The following is a 25,397-nucleotide window of genomic DNA, read 5'->3' as shown; positions in this document are numbered from 1 at the left end:
CATGACCTGAGCCGAAGGCAGCAGCTTAACCCACTGAGCCACCCAGGCGCCCCTGGAAAGGGGGTTTTAAAGGAAAGGTTATGATTCCCTGTTTTATCATTTGGTTTCATCCTAGGGTTTCTTAGCTAAACCTGGTTTATATACAGTAAGACATGATAATTATTTAGGACTGAAGGATTTAGATGTATGAGTATTCGTTGAAGGCAGCTACAATTTCTTCTGTTTCTATTGCAGTTCCTATCAAAGAAACACATTATCCTAACTCAGTAAATGGTTTGCTGAATATTTAACCCCACCCTCATCCCTTAGGATAGGCTTCTGCAGTACCTATTTCTTCTTTATAGGGTGATAACAATAAATGGATACCACAAGTCCCCCTCTAATTGAAATGATTTTTATTATTCTGAAAGGGGTGATGAGGATGAGCAACCCTGGGACTTTGAAAGTTAATGCACTTTCTGGTTTCTGGCTTATTTAAACTTTTGCAGACAGTTAATCCAGGCCCTTAACTGGGGATTTAGGGGTTGGCTTTTCTGTAGACTTCCACGTGGTAATTCCGAATCTCAGACTCCTGGAAGTTCATAAAATCAGTGTGAATTGAGGAGCAAGTTTAGATTGAAAAGATTGTTTCCCACTTCAGTCTTTGTTATCTGTCTTTCAATCTTAAGAGCTCTCCTCTCTTGGCTCTTAGTTTTTCCTTCCCAAGGTGTCTGGCTCTAGCTTCCTGTTGTCCTGGTGACTCTCTCCTTTAAGACTACCTCTGCTGCCTCCTTTTCTTACCTGTATGAAGAGAGTTTGGTGGCTCCTCCTCTCTTCGCTGAATTTGACCAGGAAACTAGGTCAAAGTTGATGGAAAGTTTTTTGTGCAGCTTGTTTTCCAGGGACTGGAGGGGTGGAGCAAGGAGCAGAGCAGGCTAGAGGGCAAGAGGGAGAGACGGAGAGAAAGCCTGCCTGTTGGAGTAAATGGCTGGCTAATGGGGCAAGATAGAAGAGGATAGCAGGAAGAGGGTAGATAAGTTACACCTAAGTTCTGCTAGAGATCTGATTCTTTAGCAGCCACAGCATATGCATCTCCTCTTGTTACCGAAATGCCTCAAATTCAGCACTGTCCAATAGAAGTTTCTGTGATGATAGAAACTATGTTCACTAAATCAAGTAGCCATTGGCCACTGGCAATTGAGCTCTGAAACGTGATGGTGAGCTAAATTTTTATTTTTCTTTAATTAATTTAAATTTAATTAGCTCTGTGTGTGACTAGTATTAAATGACAATACTGAACAGTGTAGCAAAATATGAGAAGGAAGGAAGCTATTCACTCAGAGGAAACTCACCCTTCCCCTAGACCACCAAAGGCTCCACTTAACTTCCTTTTGCCTTTTACACACAACTTCTACCTTACCTCAGGACATTTGCTGTATATAGGCTCCTTTAAGTGCACTTCCTTAGGTACTGGCCTACTTGTTTCTCCACTTAACTGGGTAGATTTGGGGCCAACCTTTCCTGTGCTCTTCTCACATGCTTTTTATTTTTTTTTAAAGATTTTATTTATTTATTTGACAGACAGAGATCACAAGTAGGCAGAGAGGCAGGCAGAGAGAGAGAGGAGGAAGCAGGCTCCCCAAGGAGCAGAGAGCCCGATGTGGGGCTCAATCACAGGACCCCAGGATCATGACCTGAGCCGAAGGCAGAGGCTTTAACCCACTGAGCCACCCAGGCGCCCCCTCACATGCTTTTTAAAGAGCCCAAACCTACATGTACAGCCATTAGAGGAGATCCAGTTCTTAGTATCATTTATTCATTAGGTCCAATCTGGTATACGAAGATCTGCGAGAAGAGAGCAAGAAAATAATTTAAAGGGAGAAAAGAACTAGAAAAAGTAAAATTAACAAAAAAGTGCAGGTACTTCCACAACCAGCGTCCTTGGCTACCTTGATACCTCTGAGCAGACTGAAAACACAAGGGTGTGATTTGGGTCAAGCCCCTGGGAGGGAAAGCGTGGAAAGATCTGTCTGAACACCTGGTCAACAAAAACAATCACACAGGATTGCAAAAGGTACAGAGTGGGGTGAAGGAGTATCCTTTGCCCAGTTCCCTCAACAACCTATAGACCACCCTCCCTAGCATTTTCCTTAGACTATCTACGTCTAGGTGATGGAATACGTAAGGGACACAATGAAAATACTTTATTGATCCTCCAATGGCTGGAACCCCTGTCCCAAGCACCCTGACCTCAATGGTTCTGGACTAGAAGAGCAGACATTTTTGTCCCATTCTCTATTCTTACTCTCATTCACTTCCATTTCCTAAGTTGAAAACCAGCCTGCAGAGGGGCTGCAGACCCAGGACTGTAGGTCCTGGCCCAACAGGTGAGTCTACAGCCTAGAAAAAGTGCAGAGATTAGCCTTCCTATACCATTTAGGAGAAATAATACAGTGTGGATTCAAACTATCTGAACCCCAATCCTAATTCCACCATTTAACAAGCCGTTCAAGCTTGGACAACTTGTTTAAGATTTCTGGAGCTACCGTTTGATATCTGTGAAATGGGGGACAAGAATAATACCTACCTCAGAAGACTGTTGACAGGATTTAAAAAATAAATGTGAAGTGTTAGAACAATGGCAAACAAGCACTTGTTATCTAAAATAAAGAGGAGGCATATCTTCCACCACCCTGATTAGTTCAGTTCCAGGCATGTCTCCAAAATGGTCCCTCCTTTGTGACTGAGCAGAAGTAAGCCCTTCTCTCTTTGCTCCTCTTGATTCCCTTCCTGTGTTAAGGGAACAAAACAGTCTGAGAAGAGGTCCATGTATGGCCGCGGACTCAGCCTGGAGTTAATCGTGGTAGGGGAGAGGTTGGAACTCCCATCTTCGGACCAGGACAGGCCCTCTGAACACTGCCAGCATTGCACGGTATAGCTCAGGAAGTCCTAGAGTTTTCTCTCTCATAATTCCAGAGTGCCTCACAGGCCTCTGGATTAACCCCATCACTTTCTGGAAATTAATTGAGCTTTCTTAACTTCTCAGTAGACAAGTTCAGGAGAAAGCTTCCCACCATTTAAAGTCATAAACTGGGGTGCCTGGGTGGCTCAGTGGGTTAAGCCGCTGCCTTCAGCTCAGGTCATGATCTCAGGGTCCTGGGATTGAGTCCCGCATCAGGCTCTCTGCTCAGCAGGGAGCCTGCTTCCTCCTCTCTCTCTCTGCCTGCCTCTCTGCCTACTTGTGATCTCTCTCTCTGTCAAATAAATAAATAAAATCTTTTAAAAAAATAAATAAATAAAATCATAAACTGGGGAACAGAGAGTGCGGGGCAAACAATGGGACCTGATGAAGAACTCGCAGACTCCTTTATTTGAATGTAATGCCTCTCCTTCGATTTTCTTTCCTGAGCTGGACTACACTGAGTGGCACAAACCCAGTGGAGGTGAGCCCTCTGTTGAGGTCCAGTTTAGCCTATTTCATCTATTTCTGTCCTGTCTTGACCTTTCCCTTGGCTTGGCCCTGCTGTATTCTTTCCTGGGCCCGTTGTTCCGTAAGGAGAAAATAATGAACCGGCTCTGAAGGCTGGGATTTTTCTGACTCCCAGTTGATTGGTCATCTCCAAGCAATGGGAGTGATGGGAGGAGGAGGAGGCAGAAAGAGCATGGGTGGGGCGCCTGGGTGGCTCAGTGGGTTAAGCTGCTGCCTTGGCTCAGGTCATGATCTCAGGGTCCTGGGATCGAGTCCCGCATCGGGCTCTCTGCTCAGCAGGAAGCCTGCTTCCTCCTCTCTCTCTCTGCCTGCCTCTCTGCCTACTTGTAATTTCTCTGTCAAATAAATAAATAAAATCTTTAAAAAAAAAAAAAAAAAGAAAGAGCATGGGTCCTGGATTGTGGCTCTCATGTGCCTTGAGTCCTAGGATGTCAAGCAAGGTCCATTCTCATTCTTTCTTGGTGTGATGGAGCTGCTAATTAGCTCTCTAAGTCATTCAAAGGGTCAGTAAACGGGTTCTTGGAAATGTCCTGGCAGGGCTGGGTGTCCAGGTTCGATATTTTTAACTTTCTGGACAGATGGAGAGAGGAAGGATTTCAGTTGTTGAGAGGGGAGGTGGAGGTCAGGGGCATGAGAATTATGTTTCGCTTATACGGTTCTATGGCTAAAGACCCTCCTTCTCCACTTCACATATCTAAATTCTGACTTCCTCCTTCATCTACCCAGATTCACAGTGAATCCTGCTTTTGTCTCCTGTTCTCCCATTTCACTCCATTTCTAGTTTTTCATGCCTGTCTTACCTTCTCACTCTAAGGAGACCTCACTTTCTATTCAAGACCCCAAGATATTTTTAGCTCCATATCTCTGTAGATCAAGGAAAGGGTGGTAGGATTGTGGCGAAAGCCTGCTTTGCTTTTCTTGGAGAAAGAAGCCCATCAGTGGTACCCAGAGGCTTCTCTTCAGTCCTAGCTCTTCAAGCTATCCTGTAGGAGAGCTCCAAATTTACTTGCAACCTCACGCACCTCACTGCCCTCAACTTTTGGGAATAGAATTTGAGATCTTGAAAGCTCAAATGAGTCTCATACAGCTTTGGAAAGTTGAAGAAATATTAGTTGAGATCAGGGCCTGCAAACCAGGGGGCCATTGGTGGAATGAGCTTGCAGATGTTTAGAAACCAGTACAGTTTCTTCCTAAAAATTTGAATGGGTGGTAAAGATTAAAAAATCAGATTTCACTAAAAGCTACTGTTCTGGCTCCTCTTAAAAAAGCAATTATATTTGGTAACAAGCAGCCCACATTCCTTCATGGCGTCCACCCGCGAGAGCTGAAGGGACCAGGCAGGCTCTCATTTGCTAGCTTCCACCACTACTTGTTATATCACACTCCCCAGCTTCACCCCTGTATGCCTGCCTGACTCCTGTCTGGTGTTTAGGTTTGTCTTAAGTTGTTTCCTAGAAGGAGAGCTTCTCAAATATTTCCTCTGAGGGACCCCTAAGATTAGGGAAAAGGAACCATTTTCCCTTGGGGCTTCTGGAACACTCCAAAGTCACCTGTCAGAAGCCAAAAATGCTGTTGAAGTACCTATTTTGTGTTTTAAAAGGGCAAAGGTGTAGCATAAAAATAATTTTATCTTCCTCCACCAGATCCTAAAAGTTAAATTGAAACACTGGAAGATATACTGTCTGCAACTCCAAATATTCCTCACTACATCACCCATAAATAACCCCAGTTAGGCACCACAGTGCTAAAGACACAAGGCAAAGAGAGACATGGAAAAAAAGACACGGAGAGAGCATCAACAAGAGGAAAAGAATATGAAAGACAATAAGAATGAGTGAGTGATAAGCTCTTTCTGGCCCTAAATCATACCTCCTGACCTGGCCCAAGCCAGCTCCTGGGAAATTTGTAGACATCCCTGACATCTCTGGACAGGTGTTGGAATGGTGGCTCAGGGTGAAAAGCAAGTCTCAAAACAGGATCCAGGCCAAGTAAGGGAGAGGTGAGGGGCTAACAGCAGCCAAGTATGGTCAGACGGGAAAGATTGTCTAGGGGCCAGGAGAGAGTCTTGGAGACAGGAAGGAGAGGGCTGAGAAAAGGGCTGGTCAGCATTTGCCCTTTCTCCCACCAAGCCCATCTTTGTTTCATTTCCTCTTACTTCCCCTGCCTCAGAAAAATGAAGTGAAAGAGTTGCCTTGACCTCCTTATATGAGGGAATCTTCTTTCCAGAATGGCTACATCTTCCGCCATACAAGAGCAGGAGGATGAGTACCAGGGTTCCTTTCCCTGTCCAAATGGGATTTCATCTCTTCTCTCCCCAAGATAGGAAATACCCCAGATCTGTGTTCCTGACTTGGGTGAGTTTATTACCCCCACCCTCTTTGGTAAGGCAAAGACAGGGGTAACTAATCTCCCTCCTATTCCAGTACTTTCAATTCTGCCCTGAATGTAACAAAGAATGTCAAAGACAGGAATTGGATATTTCCCATTGACCATTGTGTACCAAGAGAAATGGAATCACAGGATGGGGAAGATTCAGGGAGAGGCAGGGGTCCAAGTTTTGGGAAGTCCATCTCACAGCTGAGGACCCAGGGAGGAGGAGGGGTTTAAGAATGGGGAACAGTCTCAGACCCAAAGGTTGTGGCGACATAGCCTTTCCCTGTGTTAGTCAGGTCTGGGCCTGAGGAATCCTTGGACCCTAAAAAGGTCTTAAAAGTCTTGGTCCTTAGCCTCTCAGGTCCTGCAGTTAGGGCTGTGTCCCATTAGGGTGTGTGTATGTGGGGGGGAACTTCCCTTCCCTTTAGGATGCAAAACAGCAAATTAAGTTGTTGGAGATAAAGCAAAGGGCTTTCTGAGGTGATGCTAGAACTTCTTATTTTCAGTTTTCTGATCCCAAATGACCTTGAGGAGATAGTAAGGCTCAGTAGGGGAAAGGTCAATGGAGAAGGGGCACTGCTGGTCTGGCTAGGTTAGCTAACCGAGCTATTCTTGTCTAGCTCACGTCTCTTCCCTGTCCTCTGGCCAGACATAGTATGTCTGGGGAGATGAAGAAGCCCTGCCCCACCAGCCCCTTCCTCAGTCAGAAATTTCTCCAGACTGCTTGATGTGAGTCCTGACCTGCAGATTGTGACCTTGACCTGTGATGCAGGGGTTGTCATCTCCCTCAATAGTTGATAGAATTGCTGATCCTCCTGTTACCTGCCAGGGATGAGGCAGTTTCTTGGAAAGGACTGGCTGCATGCCTGAGGTATCTTTAGCTTGCCCAGACTGAAAATAGGTGGGGAAATCCAGGGGATGGAATGAGATCAGGAAAAGCTGGACACGTCCTAACCTTTGTTCTCAAAACCATTTAGACTCTTGCAGGTGGATCAATGTCAGCCTGAAGTGTTCTTAGTGGATCGCTAATCCAAATTCTGTCTCATTTGAGGCTTGCAGCCTTGTCATGATTTTTCCAAGGGCACAAGGCTGTGGGGTGGTGAAATTCCATAATCCGTAACTCCATAAACATCAGACCATAACTAGTGCTTTGCTCAGTGGAGACGGCAGACCTTCCTTTTGTATTAGTTCTTAACCAGCCCATGCCTACAGGCCACCCTTCCTTCCTTTCAAAGTTTACGTAGCAATAAAAATGAATTGGAAATAATTGCTTTTTCCTCACTAAGCCATGGGCGCCCTATCCATCTGATCGCTGACCTTCCAATTTTCTTGGGTCTCCAATCTTCTAAGTAACATGTTGCATCCAGGTTTTCCATTCAGCTGTCCCTCAAACCACTGGAGTCCCTGTGTAGTTTGCAGACCCCACTCTCAAGCTTCCTGCCCAACGTGGGAGGGCACTAGGAGCTACTAGGATGGAACAGAAGAGCAGGGAAGGGTAGGATTCTTGCCAGAGAACCCACCCTGCCTGAGGCCACCATGGTCCTGGCTGTGGGCATGGGAGCGATCTGTTCAACATAAGCAGGCAGGTAGCAAAGGGCTGAGCAAGCACATTGTGGGTCCTCTCTAAATGTCTGCAGATGGATCCTCAACCTCTAACTTCTCAGCTGGTCCTCCAGAGAAATAAACAGTCGTGACTAGTTACTAGACCTTAGGCTTCAGCTTCAGCCTGCATGATGGAACCTATGGAAAGTAGGGGAGAGGTCAATGGAAACGGTCTAACTCTGCCTGGAACAGTTCTGGAATCTGGGGAAGCTGCTAGATCTCGTGTCTCTGGCTTTGTTGAGCAAGGTCACCTGCCAGGAGTGGCAGGACGCCAGATAGGAAAGAATCCAAGAATGGTCTGATCTTTCTGACGCTTTGTTTTTGAGGCAGTGCCACCAAACCCAAGTGATCACTCTAACCTTTGCCCTCCTTTCTCCCATTTCATGGGAAAAGATGTACATATATATAGTGGTTGGGGGAGGAATGTGTCCCGGTCCTCTTCTACTCAGTTTCGTCTAGAATCTTCTTTGCTCCTACTCTTTTAAGGTCCTAGGCTGGCATTAGGTGGGATCTGGGGGGATGGCTATGCCCCCAACATAGACACAGATACAGTTAATCAGGTTAGGACTGGTATATGTGTGAGAGGGGGACAGGAGGCAAAAGATTTTTCAGTGTCTTTCACATTTGTTTCTTGCTGATTTCTCCAGAGCCACAATTACAGGCTTAAGTGTGACCATGGGAAACCCCAGTGACAGGTCCCGGGGCCCCTCCCCCACCATTCTATTCACCTAACACCTTGGAGAGCTAGAAAAGGAAACATATCACCACAAATTGCTCAATAACTCTGGAATGGTTCTCTTTCGATTCCTGCTTCTTTCTCTGTTCTCTTGGCTGCCTCTACCTTAATACCTATTACCACAGACAAACCAGGCTTTCAAGGTGCTTTCCCTCAATGGAGTCACAGCCCATATTCATTTTTTACCACAGGGTCAGAAATATCTTACAGGAGACTGCCAGTCTCTATGCCTGAAGATGGCTGGATAATTTCTTGAAGGTTCTCTTCTGTCCCCTCTTTATAACTTTCAAATGTTTAGTAGGGTCGCTATGACAGCATGCCAGCTATCTGTGCCTGCCTCCTTATTCAGTCCCTATTCTGGACACGCAGCTCGCCCGTGACCGTTGCATGGCAAGTGGCTGAAGCCAATCAGCTCATGGAGGGCTACATCGGAAGCCAATCAGAGCCTAGGGAAGTGACCTCACCCCAGGGAGAGCTGTGTGGGCGAGAAAGCATCTCTCCGAGCTGTGAGTGTCCCTAAGTCACTCCCCTCCTCCCCACCCTCTTTACTTCCTGTAAAGCAATACCGCCTACCCCCTCTACTCCAAGAAGGGAGTAAGAAAGGCTAACTAAATTCCACAAAGGGAGAATCAAAAGAGAAACTGCAACTCAGCCACAAAGCAGCTTCTGGAAGTGGAGAATGGGGGTTCCCTTTGCACAGACCTAGCTTTCTATGTGGGGTTCCCAGGGGCCTGGAAGAGGGTGTACAATGAGGAAGAATCAGCACCTCCTCCCCACTCCCTCCCTGCACCTGGCTTTCTTGACTCTCTCTCGCAAAAATAGCTGTAATCTTTCCTTGTAAACAAGGCTAAGATCAAGGTCAAGTGTGGGAAAGAGAGGGCCCATGTTCCTGTGAACACATGTGAAAAGAGACAATCCCCAGGCGTCCCATGGTCCAAGGGACCAGAGGCTCAGACGCCAGCTTCAGGGAATGGGCTGGTCTCTACTACTCTCTCTGCGCAGCCTCAGCCTCCTCTATGACTTCCTGACTGTTTCCTGGCAGGGCTAGATTGGGAGTATGTGTCCCACCAAGGGAGTGGGAGGTGAGGGGTAAAGGACAGGAAGGCTGTGACCCCCAGTGTGTCACGGTGGGCTCTGATGTGTCAGGAAAGAATGGCCCAGCTAGGCACTCCCTTCTTTCCTCCAGGCCTCTCCCACCAGGCCTCACCCTCCACAGAGAGATGGATGAAAACATTTTATTTAAAAATATAAAGCTGGTCTTATTCCTCCTAATTGCACACATTCCCAGTTATCTTTCACTATAAGAAAGTGGGTGGGGACATACGTTCAGCTGTCTCAGCTCCAATGACGCCAGTGTTTCTTTGACCCTCCTTTCTTTCTTTTATACAATTAAGCCATTGGTCCTTTGCCCTTTGCCCAAGCTATCAGAGGTGATACACGGAAGGCAGGAGGGGAAGGGTACAAAAGAGAGCTAGCTGTCAGCATTGTCCATTCCTATCCCCAGGGCCAAACAGTTCATCTGGGCTCTCAGCAAATGATCTGCCTGTCCACAAAACCAAATAATAGGGACAGTTATTCTCTGTATCTTAAATCAAAAAAAGATCCAAAGGCCCAGGGTGCTGTTCAGGGTCCTTTTTCAGTATATAGCCTCATCCATATTGTCATCACTGTCACCCCCAAAGTCCTCTCCATTGTCAAAATATGACATGATGTAATCAGTTTCCTGAAACAGAACAAATAGAAATCCAAGTCAGGCTTGCTTTCAGCTTTTTCCTTCCTCCCAGTGTGTCAGGCCTTTCCCCTCCCCTCCCCAGGAAACTATTCCAGGCCTGGGAAGTCCCTTCTGGCTGCAGTTTGCTCTTGAGAAGACCCTAGGGACACATGAAGTGGAGGGCACAATCCTCTGGGACACATCTCCTTTGGCTCTCCAACCCTCTAGAGAGAACATCGCTGGTGGATGGAGTTGAGACCCCCACAGCTGATGAGGAAGACATGGGGACTGAGGGTGGAAGGAGAGCCCCTTCACCTCTTCATGTTCTTCTTCATCATACTCCTCTTCTTCTTCCTCTTCCTTCTCTTCTTCTTCTTCTTTCTCCTCATCTTCCTCTGAAGTCACTTCTTCCTCCTTTTTCTCCAGGGTCTTATGTGGAGATGAGCAGAAGGAGAAACTCAGACTCCGCTCAGAGAAGAGAAAGAAAGAAGCACACAGAGGCCAAAGGACAGGCAATGAGTCCGGGGTCCAGGTGGTCTCTATGCACATTTCCCCCTTACCTCTAGTTTCTGTATTGTTTCTTCCTTATCTTCTGTGTTCTTAGGGGGCCTCTTGGGGATTAGGATGGTGGTCCCTGGTCAAGGAATCAAAAGGTGAACCATCAGAGAGCAAACTTCCTTATTAGCTTTCTACCACACCCTCTCCCAGAGATGATGTCACTCTGCTGCCCTCATGTGGCCACCATGGCATCCAGCTACAATAGTGGGTGGAGTGGGTTGGAACTGGGAGGGCAGGCAAGACCACCAACTGCCTCGGGGCCCTCCAGCTGGTGAAGGAAATTTCTTTTCCCAGATACACTCACGTTCCTTTTGTAGCTTCCGCACTCGGATCTTTAGCTCCCGGGGTAAACGTCGCCAATCTGGGAACAGTGGGAATGTAAACGTCAATAAGACCCTGCCTGGGGTATCCTATGAATAACTGGTTTTAAAAGGAGAGGTAAGAGACAGAATAATGGTGAGGAAGGAAGGGATTAGTTGGGTCATAGTTACTTAAACAAAACTGTGTCTTGGAAACCTCCAGAAAGCGGGGCTATTTAATAGGTTTCCACATAGAGTCAGAGAGTGGTTTTGGAACACATCTTGGACTCCAGTTTGTAAATACTGAATAGAGTGGGGGGTGGACAGAGAAAGGTAGACAGGTTGGTGGCTTGTGGCACCTTGAGGATTTAAACAAGGGCAGTAAATGAACGGGCCCACCACCTACCAGGGTTCCAGTCGATGGCATTGTCAATCGGCCCTGACATCTGGTATTTATCTGAGTAACGCTCCACATCTGAGGGGTCAGAGGCCAAGGGTCAAAGTTTTATCCTTTCAGAGCCCTAGAACAGGGTTGTTCCTGAGGGCCCAGCCCACTTGATGCTCAGGCATTGTCTGTTCCTTCACCCCAAACCCAGAACCTGGGGGCGGGTCAGCTTCCATGAGGACCTTCAACATTCTTCTACCTTGTCCCTTGGTCACCCCAAATTGTAATACATCTCCCTTAACCCAAAAGCACAGCCATGTTGAGAGGTATGGAAAGGAAGGGATACTAAAGAGCAAGAGATCAGGGTTTCAGTCTTCTCTGGACTCTTTGTGGAGTTAATGGGGCTACCAGGCAAGTCTTTCATCCCTCTGAGCTTCAGCTTCTAAGGCTTCAGCTGGAAAGCACTGTTTATCAGTAACCTCAAAATTGCACTTCCACACCAGCTGGTAAATATCCACTATCCCAAGCCTCCCAAGTGACTCCCCTTCTTTGGTCCCTCCTGGTCTCCCTGACCTCTCCAGAATCCTGCTAACCTTAGGAGGGCTTCTCACACACCCAGCATCAGCCTCCTTTCTGATTGTTTGATGCCTGTAATATCCAACCTGTCAACCATGTTGATATATTCCCTTCATACCTATGAAATGAGCACTGTGATGCTTAATCTCCTACTGTTGTGAGACTGTCGTGAGACTCAGAACAAACCATGGATAAATTTCAAATACAGGGGTAATTTTTATGATCTCCCCAGCTAAATAGTCAGCTTTCGGTGGTCTTCTGGCCTCTCTGGCCCCCCAGTGGTGCTGTGTACAGGGCACTACTCATGAAAGGCATTCAGAACATGATGGTAGCATTCCAACTGACCTCTTTTGGGGACAGCTGGCCGGATGAAGTAGGGGAGCTGCCTCATGGCCCCTCGTAGCTCCTGCTTCAGTGCCAGGACATACTCCCCTTCCTCTCCTGCAGGCAGAGGTACTGGGCGGAACTCCAAGGGCTAAGGAAGCAGGGGCAGTGGTCAGTTCAGGGAAAAAACAAAACAAACACTAGAGTACAAACCTAGAACGGTCTTTCCCCCCAATTCAATCCAATGCTCCCACTGACCAGAAGTCCAGAGAAAAATGGGGGGAACGACACAGCATTTTGAGAGCTGAGGAGTTGGGGGTATAAGAAACTACTTTGCCTGGAAAACATCCCATGTGAGTTGAAAGCATAGAAACAGGAAGGGGCAAGCTGAGTTTTATGCTGGCCCATGAGGAATCCAGGCTCATATACAGTCAGCCAGGGGCACACAAGGGGAGAAGATACTCACGGGGAAAAGTGGAGAAGGCTGAAGGGTGGATGGGGGCAGAGCATCCCCCTTCCCAATGCCCACAGCCTCCATGTTGAAGGTCAGCTGGCCCCGGCCACGACCCCGGCCCCCACCCCGACTGGCCATGGTGGAGGGGGCCTGGGTATTCAGTGATCCAGTGAGAAAAACCTGATAAAAACAAACAAAATGAAAAGTATAGTAGAATCATGGGCAGCCAGAGAGGTATAAGACACTCAATATTTTCCCCTTAGGACCCAAATAGCCAGTGTAATTCAACATATTTTGATGGGGTAGGCTGCACTGTACCAGGCAGGATATTTTTGGAAGTACAGACATGGATGAGACATGGTCCTACAGGATAGATAATTGCAATATAGTGTAACTGTAGGACAAATGGGAAAGTGGGGGTGCCTGATGACTCAGTAGGTTAAGCGTCCGACTCGATTTCGGCTCAGGTCATGAACTCACGGTCATGATCTCAGGGTCATGAGCTGGAGCCCTGCATTGGCTCCTTGCTCAGTGGGGAGTCTGTTTGGATTCCCTCTCTCCCTCTGCACCTCCCCTTACTCTCTCTCTCTTTCTCAAGTAAAAATTAAAAAGGGGGTAAGTGATTAGACCCTTGGCTACCGAACTCTGCTTCTTGTTATCGATTTTGAGGGGCCAGTCAGAGGCAGATAGGTTAGAAGGTAAAGTTACCAAATGAAGATGAAATTTGCAAGAAATGATATTCCAGTGACAAAGAGCACACCTAGCACCCAGATTTTGGTTTCCAATACCATTTTCCAGCAAAAGGAACATCTTTTTAGAAAAATGGCTGATTCTAGGGCTGGGGCAGAAAATACATAAGGGGAGCAGGGAGCATCTTCTAGTGCCAGAAAGCAAAGAAGTACTCAAAACAACAACACACATACATACATTGGTGGGGCTATTTCAAAAGGGCCTAAGAGTCAACCAAAAGAGCTCCCAATGGCCAAAGCTGGAAGAATTTGAGCAATAAAATAAAGCAGTATTAGCTTATAACCCCAAAGTATAAAACAAATATCCATGAGTCTACACTGATATAAATAAATAAGTAAGTTAATACATGGAGGAGAAAATACAAACTTCTCATGTAGAATTCTGAATAAATTATATAAACTCTACCCTGAAGAGGGGAGTATAACCTTCCACTCCCTAAGTGTAGACTATATATAGGGAATTTTGTCTAATTCAGCTTAGGAAAGGGGAGAGTAATTCTATAGTGGAGAACGTGGACAAACACTACTTTAGTTTGGTGACCAAGTCAACATCAACAATATTAAATTATGTTGCTAGTAAGGGTATATACCCTTAATAAGATGGGAGAAGGGAGAAATCTAGAAAGAATGGGATGGTGAAATGAGGCTTGATGAATCACAAGGTCTCAAATTTGGGAGAGCTCTCAGAAATCATGTATTCATTCATTCAACAAATAATTACTGAGCATTTACTATATGCCAGACACAGTGCTAGACAACAGGGATCATAGTGAATCCTCTACTCTAGACATGTATACTTCCTGTGTATATCACGTGGAAAGAAACCTAAACCATTGGTTAGAGTGTCCTTTCCCTTGAAAGGGCCTGAAGACATGCTCACATGATATGATAGACCATATTTAGTAAATTGATTTTTTTTTTTTTTAGTAAATTGTTATATAGTTTCTATTTACCCATCTTTAGTAAGAGGATTGCTTATCTTACTTCACAAGTTATTACCTTTTGGGGTATTTGTTCTTCAATTAATATCCAACAAATACTCTAAACAAGAAATACGCGGCTCAACAAAATGCCCTAGTTGGTGAAAAAAAAAAGATTTAGAAATACGAATAAGGGGGCGCCTGGGTGGCTCAGTGGGTTAAGCCGCTGCCTTCGGCTCAGGTCATGATCTCAGGGTCTGGGATCGAGCCCCACACCGGGCTCTCTGCTCAGCGGGGAGCCTGCTTCCTCCTCTCTCTCTGCCTGCCTCTCTGCCTGCTTGTGATCTCTCTCTGTCAAATAAATAAATTAAATCTTAAAAAAAAAAAAAAGAAAAAAGAAATACGAATAAGGGGCACCTGGGTGGCTCAGTGGGTTCAAGCCTCTGCCTTCAGCTCAGGTCATGATCTCAGGGTCTGGGATGGAGCCCCACACTGGGCTCTCTGCTCAGCGGGGAGCCTGCTTCCTCCTCTCTCTCTCCTGCCTCTCTGCCTACTTGTGATCTCTGTCTGTCAAATAAATAAATAAAAATAAATAAAATCTTAAAAAAAAAGAAATATGAATAAGGTTATCTATTTTGTCAAACACGCGCATATAAATTTTTTATATATACATATACATTTATGCTTTTAAAAAAAGTTGTTCTTGAAGGATACACATTGAAAATTAATATTGGCTAATCTGAGGTGATGGGATTGGTAGGGCTTTTTTGGGGGGGGGTTACGTATATTTTAAAGTTTGTTTTCTATACTGAATATTGTTTTTTAATTTTTAATTTAATTTTTTTTAAAGATTTTATTTATTTATTTATTTGACAGAGATCACAAGTAGGCAGAGAGGCAGGCAGAGAGAGGGGAAAGCAGGCTCCCTGCTAAGCAGAGAGAGGGCTACGGGGCTCCATTCCAGGACCCTGAGATCATGACACCAGCCAAAGGCAGAGGCTTAACCCACTGAGCCACCCAGGCACCCCTGAATATTGCTTTTTTAATAAAAGAAATAATTTAGAAATATAGCAACAGAATAGTAGATGAGATTAATAATAAGTAGCAGGAAGGAGAGGGTGGAAAATGTGTGTCTGAGGAATTTGGAAAGTTTTAGGCTCAGCAAAAAACGTGAGGAAAAATGGCTGTCAGTTAATAGATTAAACTGTGAACTGACTGAAAGAGCATATTAAGGGGCACCTGGGTGGCTCAGTTAGTTAAGTGGCTGCCTTCAGGATCAAGCCCCATATGGTGCTCCTTGCTCAACAGGAAGCCTACTTTTCCCTCTCCCTCTGCCTGGCTGCCTGCCACTCTCCCTGCTTGTGCTCTCTATCTCTCACTCTCTCTCTCTATGTCAAATAAATACATAAAATCTTAAAAAAAAGAGAGAGAGAGAGAGAGAGCATATTAGGGGGGAAAGAATGTCTCATAAACACTAGAGAAGGAGAACGAATTTGTGAGCATGTCTTCAGGCCCTTTCAAGGGAAAGGACACTCTAACCAATGGTTTAGGTTTCTTTCCACCTGACATACACAGTTCTAGCAGTGGGGATGGGAGCTGGTTTGATGCAAAGCAGTAAGGAGTCAAGAAAAGTCTGTGAGCTTTGAGGTTAGACAAATCGAACTCCATTTCCAGATACTAACCAAGTGACCTCCAAGGATATGGTGTAAAAAGAAGACAATATTTTTGCTTAACTGAGGCAATATACTAGTGATTGGAAAACTACAAACTGCCCATCTCTACCAAACTCAGGTCAGGAAGGTACGGTGTGTCTCTTCTATTTAAGATTGTGATTGAGTCTAACTTCTTGGGGATATTAAGGTTCTTCTATGATCTGGACCCAAACTGCTTTTCCTTACTGTCAACCCTCCCTAGAGGTCATCCTTGTACTCTCCTTCTCCCAAACAACATCTCATATACATGGTACTCACTGTAGTAACTGTATTCTGGTGGAAATTATTAAGAAGCAGGTTTCAACAAAACATACAGAAAACCCACTACATCAAATTCCAGAAAGGCAGTACATGTAGTGGTTAAGAACAGGGATTTGAATTCCAGTTCTGTCATTTCCAGCTGCACAACCTCCAGCAATGAATTTAATATCTCTAAACCTGTTTCCTCACCTACAAATGGGAATAATAATAATAATAATACCATCTTAATTCAGTCAACAAATATTCACTGAGTGCTTGCTATATGCCAGGCACTATTCCAAGTGCTAGGGATATAGCAGTGAGCAAAACAAACAAAAACTGCTGTGCCCGAAGACTTGAAATGGAGCTTACATTCTCGTAGAGTTACCAATAACAAATATTTATTTTCCACCCGAGACTGGGTGGAATGCCGAATGGGGTAGATGTGAACAGAGAAAAGAAGAGATCCAGAGACTGAGGCCTAGAGCACTCTAATATTTAGGATTTGCTATATTTATCATAAATATGACAAGGAGTTAACCCTTACTATATGAACTCATGGAAATCCAAATGAAAAAAAAAAATCATACCAATAGGATAAATGTGCAAAGGACATGAATAGGTAATTGACAGAAGAATGATTAATAAAACCACTCTTCAAATTTACAAAGACATAATAGATAATCAGGCTGCCAGTTTTTTTGACATGGACCTTCTTATAACTGACTGGAAGGATTTTGTTTATACACAGTCTGTCAGGGGAGCAACTTGGAACAATTTGGTCATTTGAATCAACAGCCTCTTAAATGTTCATATCCTTAATCCAATAACCCTACTTAAAAAAATCTGTGCAAAGAAATCATCATATATATAATCAGATTTGTAAATACAAGGATGGTCGTTATAGAGCTATCCATGGGAGCAAAACTTCTGAAATAACCTAAATGGCCCAATGAACAACGAATGGTCAAAAAAAAGCAAATATCCATTTTAGACTATTATATAGAAAGAAAAATGACTTCAAGTAATATTTTTTTTTAATCTTTTTTTTTTTTTAAGATTTTATTTATTTTGTCAGAGAGAGAGAGGGAAAGAGCGAGCACAGGCAGACAGAGTGGCAGGCAGAGACAGAGGCTCCTTGCCAAGCAAGGAGCCCGATGTGGGACTCGATCCCAGGACGCCGGGATCATGACCTGAGCCGAAGGCAGCTGCTTAACCAACTGAGCCACCCAGGCGTCCCGACTTCAAGTAATATTTAAAAGGAAAAAAAATGTTCACAGTATAAAGTGGAGGGAAAGATGATATAAAATTGTATTTGTTGTATAGCCTGATTTATGTAACATACACACACACGTATATACATATATATGTATGCAGAAAAGAAATTGAAAGGATAAGTATTAAAGTAATAATAATGGTTGGGGCACCTGGGTGGCTCAGTGGGTTAAAGCCTCTGCCTTCGGCTCAGGTCATGATTCCAGGGTCCTGGGATCAAGCCCCACATCAGGCTCTCTGCTCAGCCAGGAGCCTGCTTCCCTCTCTCTCTCTGCCTGCCTCTCTGTCTGCTTGTGATCTCCGTCTGTCAGATAAAAAAATAATAAAAATTAAAAAAAAATAATAATGGTTATCACTAGATCATGGCCATTAAATAATAAGCATTTTGACTTATACCTTTATGTGTTTCCAAGTTTTCTAGAATAATAGGCATTTTGATTTACACCTTAATGTATTCCCACAATTTTCTAGAATAAATGTATATTACTTCTTTAATCAGAAACCATAAGGGATGGTTTTCTTTATTTTTAAGAATGCTACTGGAATTCAAATCCATGTTCTTTTTTTTTTTTTTTTTAAGATTTAATTTATTTATTTGACAGACAGAGATCACAAGTAGGCAGAGAGGCAGGCAGAGAGAGAGAGAGAGAGAGAGAGAGAGAAGCAGGCTTCCTGCGGAGCAGAGAGCCCGACGCGGGGCTCGATCCCAGGAGCCTGAGATCATGACCGGAGCCGAAGGCAGCAGCCCAAACCACTGAGCCACCCAGGTGCCCCTCAAATCCATGTTCTTAATCAGGATAGGTCCCTCTCTTTTACAACGAGAGTGAGGAATGCATTTTGTTGAGCTATATATTTGTCTAGCATATTTGTTGGATATTAACTGAGGAACAAATATCCAAAAATGGAATGACCTGCAAAGTGAAAGAGGGAGTCCTCTTTAAAACAGAAGCTGGATAACAATTTACTAAATACAGTTTATCAGATGAAGGATGCACATCTAAAGTAGAGGATTCACTATGATCCCCATTGTCTAGCATATGTCTGGCATATAGTAGGTGCTCAATAAATATCTGTTGAACGAATGAATGAATACATGATTTCTGAGAGCTCTTCCAAACTTGAGACCTTGTGATTCATCAAGTCTCCCCTTACTGTCCCACTCCTCCTAGCTTTCTCCCTTCTCTTGACTGTGGGAGCAATTATATTACAAGCCACTAATTTAAGATATCTTAATTAGATATTGTGTTGTGTTTTGTGTTTTATTACTTGTTCCCCAATTACGTTAGGAGTTTAAATTCTGCCTTCCCAATCCATTCGATTCAATTAACCTTTATTGGGCACTTCCTATTAGTACAAGAACCTGCTTACAAAACCTTATGTTCTCAGAACAGAAACATTAGAGAGCCCACTAAGGGCTCTAACGGAGATATGCATAAAACACTATCGTCAGACTGGGGAACGGTTAATTCTTTAGGGGAGGGGGAGCTAGAAGGAGAAGAAGAATGTAGTCCAGGAAAGCTACAGGTAGGAGGTAATATTTCTACTAACTCCTGATAGATAACAGGAGTTTGTCAGATTCTTAGACAAGGGAATAACAGGAATAGATTCCAGGGAAACTGATGCCACAGCAAACAGTCAGAGATACGAGTGAGCATTCCTCACTTTGTGCTTTAATCTCTCTCCTCTATGAACGAAAGAAAAACTGCAGTTTTCTGGTATATAATCAGTCCAGCAATGGGAGCCCTGGAGAGAAAGGGAAAGAGTAGGAAACTAGAGGGGGCTAGATCCAACAGGCTGCGGGAAAGCGTTTTCTATTTCGCAGCTTGGCCCTGGTGAACTAGTTCGGGAGATGTGGGACAGAACCAGGTCAGGGCCACCCGGACCGAGCCTTACCTGCTGCCCCTCCCCCACGCGGAGCCCTCGTCGCAGCCAACTTGAAATTTGCTGGTCTTCCTCTTGCTGGTGGCGCTGTAGGCCCGCCTCTCAGAGCTCCCCATTGGTGAGTTCTCCCGGCCAATCTAGGAGAAGACGAGGAGGGAGATCCGCCCACTTGAAGGCCTAGGAGACGTAGGGAGGGGGAGAGTTCAACCTGAACCCGGGTTTGGGAAGCAGGCGGCGGCGCGAAGGAAAATCAACCAGGGGTCGGTTTTTTCCGACCTCATCTCAGATGGGGGATCTGCTGGCTAGCGAGAGTCCGCAGACGGAACCTGATACTTAGATCTCACCGAGAGACTCTGTTGAGGAAGCTCCCACAGAAAAATGAAACGGTTGTTCGTTAGGATCAGTCTTTTTGTGACTCAGGCTTCACAGCCTGGCCCCTCCATTACTCCAACCTTCCCTCTAATCCTACACGGCTTCCCTCCAGCACCACCAATGAATACTTCTTTTCTATTTTTCCCCTCTTTGTGGGTTGCTGCCATGTCTATGAGAAGATGGGAGGAAAGTTTGGGGAAGGAAGGATTAGGAATCAGAGAACCAGAGTTGTGGCAGGACAGGAGCCCAGTGTTTCCTGCATTTTCGCTTGCCTTTCAGTTCTTCCTAGCCCTTGGTGAAGGGGGGCACGGTGGTGAGGGTGGATGAGGGGTGGTGGTGGAGAGGAATCCTACTTTCATACACACACACACACACACACACACCCCACAAAAACAACCCCAGAAATGGGAAGAGAGAATAATTCAGAGTGGTGATAAAACTTAGGAGTCAGTCAAGACTGTCCTACATGTCTGAGAAAATGGCCCTGGAAGTGAAGCCTCTGGACTTGGAAGGCTATAGGTGTAGTGGCAAGTGCCCAGTCTTTGGAAAAGGACAGAAACAAAGCTGTGAGGCTTTGGAGAACTTGCTTAACTTTAGTAAGTCTCAGTTTCTTCATCTATAACAAGAGATAACAAGGAGATTCCTATCTTACAGCATTGTTCTGAGGATTTGAAATAACATATGTGAAGTACTTAGCATATAGCTGGTGTCCAACAAATGTAGCTGGTGCAAATGGGTAGCTTCCTTGCAATATTTCTCCCCCTTCTTCTCCAGAAACACTATTTTTAGTATCTTTTGTCTGGTGGCTTCCAGTCTGAATTATATCAGGTGAGTTTTCCAAATCCTTGGGATTTTTTTCCTCATCTTCCACTTCCCCTCATGCCTTCCAGCTGGACACAAACTCCTTCCTAAAATATGCAGATGAAAGCATGGTAACCATGGAGACAGGGCAGGTGGCAAGGAGAGGCAGAGACAGGCAGCCGAGAGACCGATAACGATTGCGACAGATAGGCAGAGAGAAGACTTAAGGAGCGATTGGACAGAGACCCTCAAGCAACATGGAAAAACAATGAGTCTAAGCAAGACGGAGTGTAAAGAGATGCAATGAGAAAGGGATGGGTTACAAGGTTCGCGCTTCTCTCTGCCCCTTTTCTCTCTCCCTCTCCCCCTCCAAGAATATGGGGAGGAAGGCATCTGGGAATGCTCCCTGGTATAGCTAAAAATGACCCAGTATATCCATTCTCCTCATACTTATCTGAGGTCTGTACAAGGGATCTGAGGTTCAAGTTTACGTGTGCTGTGTGTTCCGTTTGGGCGGAGGTGGAGTAGGAATGTACCGCTGTGCCTGGCTCCAGTTCTCCCTGACATGTAAACTACAAGAAGGCAGCCAGATCTCTTGCTTCTCTCTGCGCAGTATGGACTCCGGCTGTGGATCTCAATCGCCTTTCTCCGCCTCTGCACAGTGTGCCATGTGCTCTGACCTGTGGCAGGTCAGAGCCGGCGCATAGGCGCGCATAAATACAACTATCGCGGAGAATGGGGCTCTGCTCAGCGAAGAATTGGGATGGTCCCAGTCTGAGTCGCGGAGGAGTCTCCTAGAAACATTAGGTTTGTTGGGGCTGAGGGGAGGTCGGCTGAGCAAGAGAAGTCAGGATTGGAGCCTCTAGGGTTTGGGGCTTTATGTGTGCATGGGTGGGGGAACGGTTTGGTGCCCAACGCCCCCACCCGCAGAGACTAGGCTATAAATAGCAAGGCAGAGCTCCGCCCCCCCGCCCCCCCCCAGCTTCTCTCCTCCCGAGCCGGCGCCTTGCCCGGGGCGCACCGGGAGGAGGGACCAGGATTCGGTGCCCGGGCGCAGATACTGACACCAAGGGAATCCGAGTGCCCCTCCCCACGCCATGTGGGCCCCCGAGAACCCAGCTCCGCCACCCAGGCTGCCCCATGGCCCTGGCCTCAGTCCTGGCCCCGCGGAGATCCTGCGGAAATTCAGGTATCTATTTGGGCGCACAGCCTGGGAGGGGAAGAGCAAGGAGTGATGGGGAACATAGCAGGGGCAAAAGAAACCCCCCAATTCTCCCCCACCCGTTTTAGGTCCCAAACGCAAGCTGCTTCCCTCCCCCCATTCAGTTTTTGGGGCTGTGGCAACCTAAAAGAGGTTAGGAATGGGAATTATGTGTGTGAATGTATGGGTGCATGTGTGTGGGTGGGTGGCGTTCAGCATCCTAGAAAGGGGTATTCCAAGTGCGGATAAGAAAAGGGGGATGCTGGAAAGGTCTGATAAGCCGTGGGGTGAGGGTGGGGTTGCGGTATCTTTGCGCGTGCACGTACGCATTTGCACGCGCGCTCGTCCTTCAATGCGGGTGCACCTTCCCACCTTCTCAGGCATGCGCTGGGGGGCCGGGGCGGCTCAAAGGCATGAGTTAGAGGAAGTAATAGTGCCGTGGAGATCTCCCCACGCCGTCTCCTTCCACCGGTGCCTCAGTTTCCTTGCCTGAATCCGTCAATAAGATCTCTCTCTTTCTTGCAGGGATTGACTTCGCCACTGAGCCCTCAGGCCTCCGCCAGCCACCACCCCCACGCCCCTAGACATCCTCGGCGGGCCCCAGTCCCGGCTCCATTGGTGCTCTCGCCCCTGCCGCAGCTATGCTGCACACCGAGGGCCACGCTCTTCTTCGGGCCGTGGGTCAGGGTAAGCTACGCTTGGCCCGTTTGCTTCTGGAGGGAGGCGCCTACGTGAATGAGGGTGATGCCCAGGGGGAGACTGCACTAATGGCGGCCTGTCGGGCCCGTTACGACGACCCCCAGAACAAGGCGCGCATGGTTCGCTACCTCCTGGAGCAAGGTGCGGACCCCAACATCGCAGACCGCCTGGGGCGCACCGCGCTGATGCACGCTTGCGCCGGGGGTGGGGGCGCCGCCGTGGCCTCGCTGCTCCTTGCCCACGGTGCAGACCCCTCTGTGCGAGATCACGCGGGCGCCTCGGCGCTTGTTCACGCCCTGGACCGTGGGGACCGCGAGACTCTTGCCACGCTGCTGGACGCCTGTAAGGCCAAGGGCACCGAGGTCATCATCATCACCACCGACACCTCGCCCTCGGGAACCAAGAAGACACGGCAGTATCTCAATTCCCCACCGTCCCCGGGGGTGGAGGACCCTGCTCCCGCTCCTCCTAGCCCCGGGGTCTGCACGTCGCCTTCCGAAATCCAACTGCAGACTGCAGGAGGAGGAGGAGGAGGAGGAGGGGGAGGTGGAGGAGAAGGAGGAGGAGGAGGACGGGGGTTGCTATCCCCTCGCGCTCAGGAAGAAGAGGAGAAGCGGGACGTATTCGAATTCCCTCTTCCTAAGCCCCCTGATGACTCCTCCCCTTCTGAGCCGCTCCCCAAACCACCCCGTCACCCTCCAAAACCACTCAAAAGGCTCAACTCCGAGCCCTGGGGCCTAGTGGCCCCTCCTCAACCAGTCCCACCCGCGGAAGGGAGGCCGGGGATCGAGCGCCTGACCGCGGAATTCAACGGCCTGACCCTGACCGGTCGACCCCGTCTTTCCAGGCGTCACAGCACTGAAGGTCCGGAGGATCCGCCCCCGTGGGCGGAGAAAGTGACGGGTGGGGGTCCTCTCTCTCGCCGAAACACTGCGCCAGAAGCTCAGGAGTCTGGTCCGCCGTCAGGGCTGAGGCAGAAACTGAGCCGCATGGAGTCGGTGGAGCTCGATACCCCCGGAAGTATTTGCCCCGACTCGCCGGAGTGCAGCCGCTTGTCCCTGGAGCGCCGCCGATACAGCGCCTCCCCGCTGACCCTCCCTCCAGCCGGCTCGGCTCCCTCCCCGCGCCAGTCCCAGGAGAGTCTGCCCGGGGCTGTATCTCCGCTGAGCGGACGGAGGCGGAGTCCCGGGCTGCTGGAGCGGAGGGGCTCGGGGACGTTGCTCCTGGACCACATCGCGCAAACGCGGCCTGGTTTCCTGCCTCCACTCAACGTCAGCCCCCACCCTCCCATTCCCGATATTCGCCCCCAGCCCGGAGGTCGGGCGCCTTCGCTGCCCGCCCCTCCCCAGGCGGGGGCGCCAGGCTCTCCTAGGACCAAACGCAAGTTGGTGAGGCGCCACTCAATGCAGACTGAGCAGATCCGCCTGCTAGGGGGCTTCCAGAGTCTAGGCGGGCCAGGGGAGCCAGGGCGCTGAGATGAGTGAGAGGAACCAAGGAGGGTGGGGATCAGGACCTTGATGGGACAGGTGGGAGAACCAACTCACACACACACCACGGACATAGGGGTCTTTTGCATGTGCTGTTGGGCACGGTGCACGCACACATGAGTAAAAAAAGTGTCCACAAGCACAGTACTCTTATTCGCAGTGAAGGGTAAGTACTCTCTTTACTGGGCATAGACACATGCATTCATGTCCTGGTCACTTCACATGCATATGGGAATACTTGTGTACCCAGCCATAGAAATGGCACACACAGGGCCACTTGTGCTAGGGCCCCAAGTGGGTCCCAAAGTCACTTGCATTCGTTCAGAAGCAGTAAGAAAACCCTACTTACGGTTAGTCTCCAATCTCTTTGCCCTTTTGCAGAGGCAATTCCCTGCTTTCCATGTTAAGCCCTGCAACAGCCCGTTCATGACTTTGCACACTCTACCCTCTTCCTGGATATCCCATCCCGTTGTGTAGGTCTTGCTTCTCTCTCCAGGCCTGGCTCCTTGTTCACATCCTGCTTCCAGCCCTAACCACTTTTCAGGATATCTTCTTCACCCTCCTTGGGATTTTCCTGCAGCAATCCTCAGCCTCAGTTCTGCTGCTGCCCTTCCGGCTCTCAGCTTTACTTCTCAACTTCCTGCTTTTTATTCCCACCTTGTTCCCCCAACCAACACAGCAGGTTGTCTCATTTTCCCAAGGAGTGGGTCATGGGCTCTATGCTGCTCTTCTGTCTGAGCTTATGAACACCCCCACAGGTAGAAGTGGGGAGTAACCCTAAATCACTCCTCTCTCCACTTGACATATCAAATAAATGTGTTCAGAAGTCTTTGGTTTGTCACTTCTGCCTGAGGGTTTGGGGAATGAGGAATGGGGAGGGAGGGTGATGCTAACTACAGCTCTAATGATCTAGGGGATACTTAGAGGTTCCATCCACTTCCTTGCTGGAGACCAACTGACCAACTGTGGTTGCAGAAGAAAAGACAAGTGTCCTGTGTCCTGAAGGTTTTAAGGCATTTGACAGGCTTTCAGTTCACTCAGTCTCCCCTATGTCTATCCTTAAATTCTTTGACTTAAGATTTCTACAAAAGTACCTTCTACACAAATTACCTCCCTCCACCATCAACAGATGTATCCCGATAGATTGACTAACCCTCTTTCAAGCTTCTTATTTCATGACCATTCCTGGCGGTTCTAATTTTTCATCTCACCAAGCGCATTTCATCCATTTTTTTTCTACTTCTTTTTCTTCTTCTTCTTCTTTTTTTTTTTTTCCATTTGACAAACAAGAGATCACAAGTAGGCAGAAAGGCAGGCGGGGGGGGGGGGGAGCAGGCTCCCTGCTGAGCAGAGAGCCCCATGCGGGGCTCCATGGGATGCGGGGCTCGATCCCAGGACTCTGGGATCATGACCTGAGCTGAAGGCAGAGGCTTTAGCCCACTGAGCCACCCAGGCCCCCTCTACTTCTTTTTTAAAAAAGCTTTTAGTTATGCAAGCTCTACACACAAAGTGGGGCTCGAACTAACAACCCTGAGATCACGAGTAGCATGCTTTTCTGACTGAGCCAGCCAGG

General features: G+C 47.3%; 2 protein-coding genes and 1 long non-coding RNA gene across 6 annotated transcripts; 2 read left to right on the top strand and 1 right to left on the bottom strand.

Moving 5' to 3' along the window:
- The first annotated feature begins 7,744 nt into the window (after positions 1-7,744).
- Positions 7,745-9,677, top strand: LOC309841755. The gene is made up of 2 exons (XR_014299293.1): positions 7,745-8,314; positions 8,402-9,677. It is a non-coding gene; the product is annotated as an uncharacterized lncRNA (long non-coding RNA).
- On the bottom strand, positions 9,403-22,677 carry POLR3GL (RNA polymerase III subunit GL). Of its 2 annotated transcripts, none has more exons than XM_082685155.1 (9): positions 22,466-22,677; positions 19,277-19,441; positions 12,500-12,667; positions 12,055-12,184; positions 11,155-11,223; positions 10,754-10,810; positions 10,452-10,525; positions 10,207-10,320; positions 9,403-9,903 (listed from the first exon to the last, which is right to left on the bottom strand). In XM_082685155.1, exons 3-9 carry the CDS (start codon positions 12,623-12,625, stop codon positions 9,817-9,819), a joined length of 657 nt encoding a protein of 218 aa, XP_082541281.1. In that variant the 5' UTR covers positions 12,626-12,667; positions 19,277-19,441; positions 22,466-22,677; the 3' UTR covers positions 9,403-9,816. The 2 variants fall into 2 exon arrangements, with proteins under 2 accessions (XP_082541281.1, XP_082541282.1); XM_082685156.1 differs by having other exon boundaries at positions 19,277-19,401; positions 22,466-22,601.
- Positions 20,299-24,653, top strand: ANKRD34A (ankyrin repeat domain 34A). Of its 3 annotated transcripts, none has more exons than XM_082685152.1 (3): positions 20,299-20,763; positions 21,051-21,626; positions 22,164-24,653. In XM_082685152.1, exon 3 carries the CDS (start codon positions 22,280-22,282, stop codon positions 23,810-23,812), a length of 1,533 nt encoding a protein of 510 aa, XP_082541278.1. In that variant the 5' UTR covers positions 20,299-20,763; positions 21,051-21,626; positions 22,164-22,279; the 3' UTR covers positions 23,813-24,653. The 3 variants fall into 3 exon arrangements, with proteins under 3 accessions (XP_082541278.1, XP_082541279.1, XP_082541277.1); XM_082685153.1 differs by adding an exon at positions 21,728-21,791 and having other exon boundaries at positions 20,299-21,626; XM_082685151.1 differs by having other exon boundaries at positions 20,299-21,626.
- Positions 24,654-25,397: the final 744 nt, after the last annotated feature.

Source organism: Mustela nivalis (genome assembly GCF_964662115.1).
Source record: "Mustela nivalis genome assembly, chromosome: 10".
NCBI lineage: Eukaryota > Metazoa > Chordata > Mammalia > Carnivora > Mustelidae > Mustela > Mustela nivalis.
This window is presented reverse-complemented; position numbering and strand designations above follow the sequence as displayed.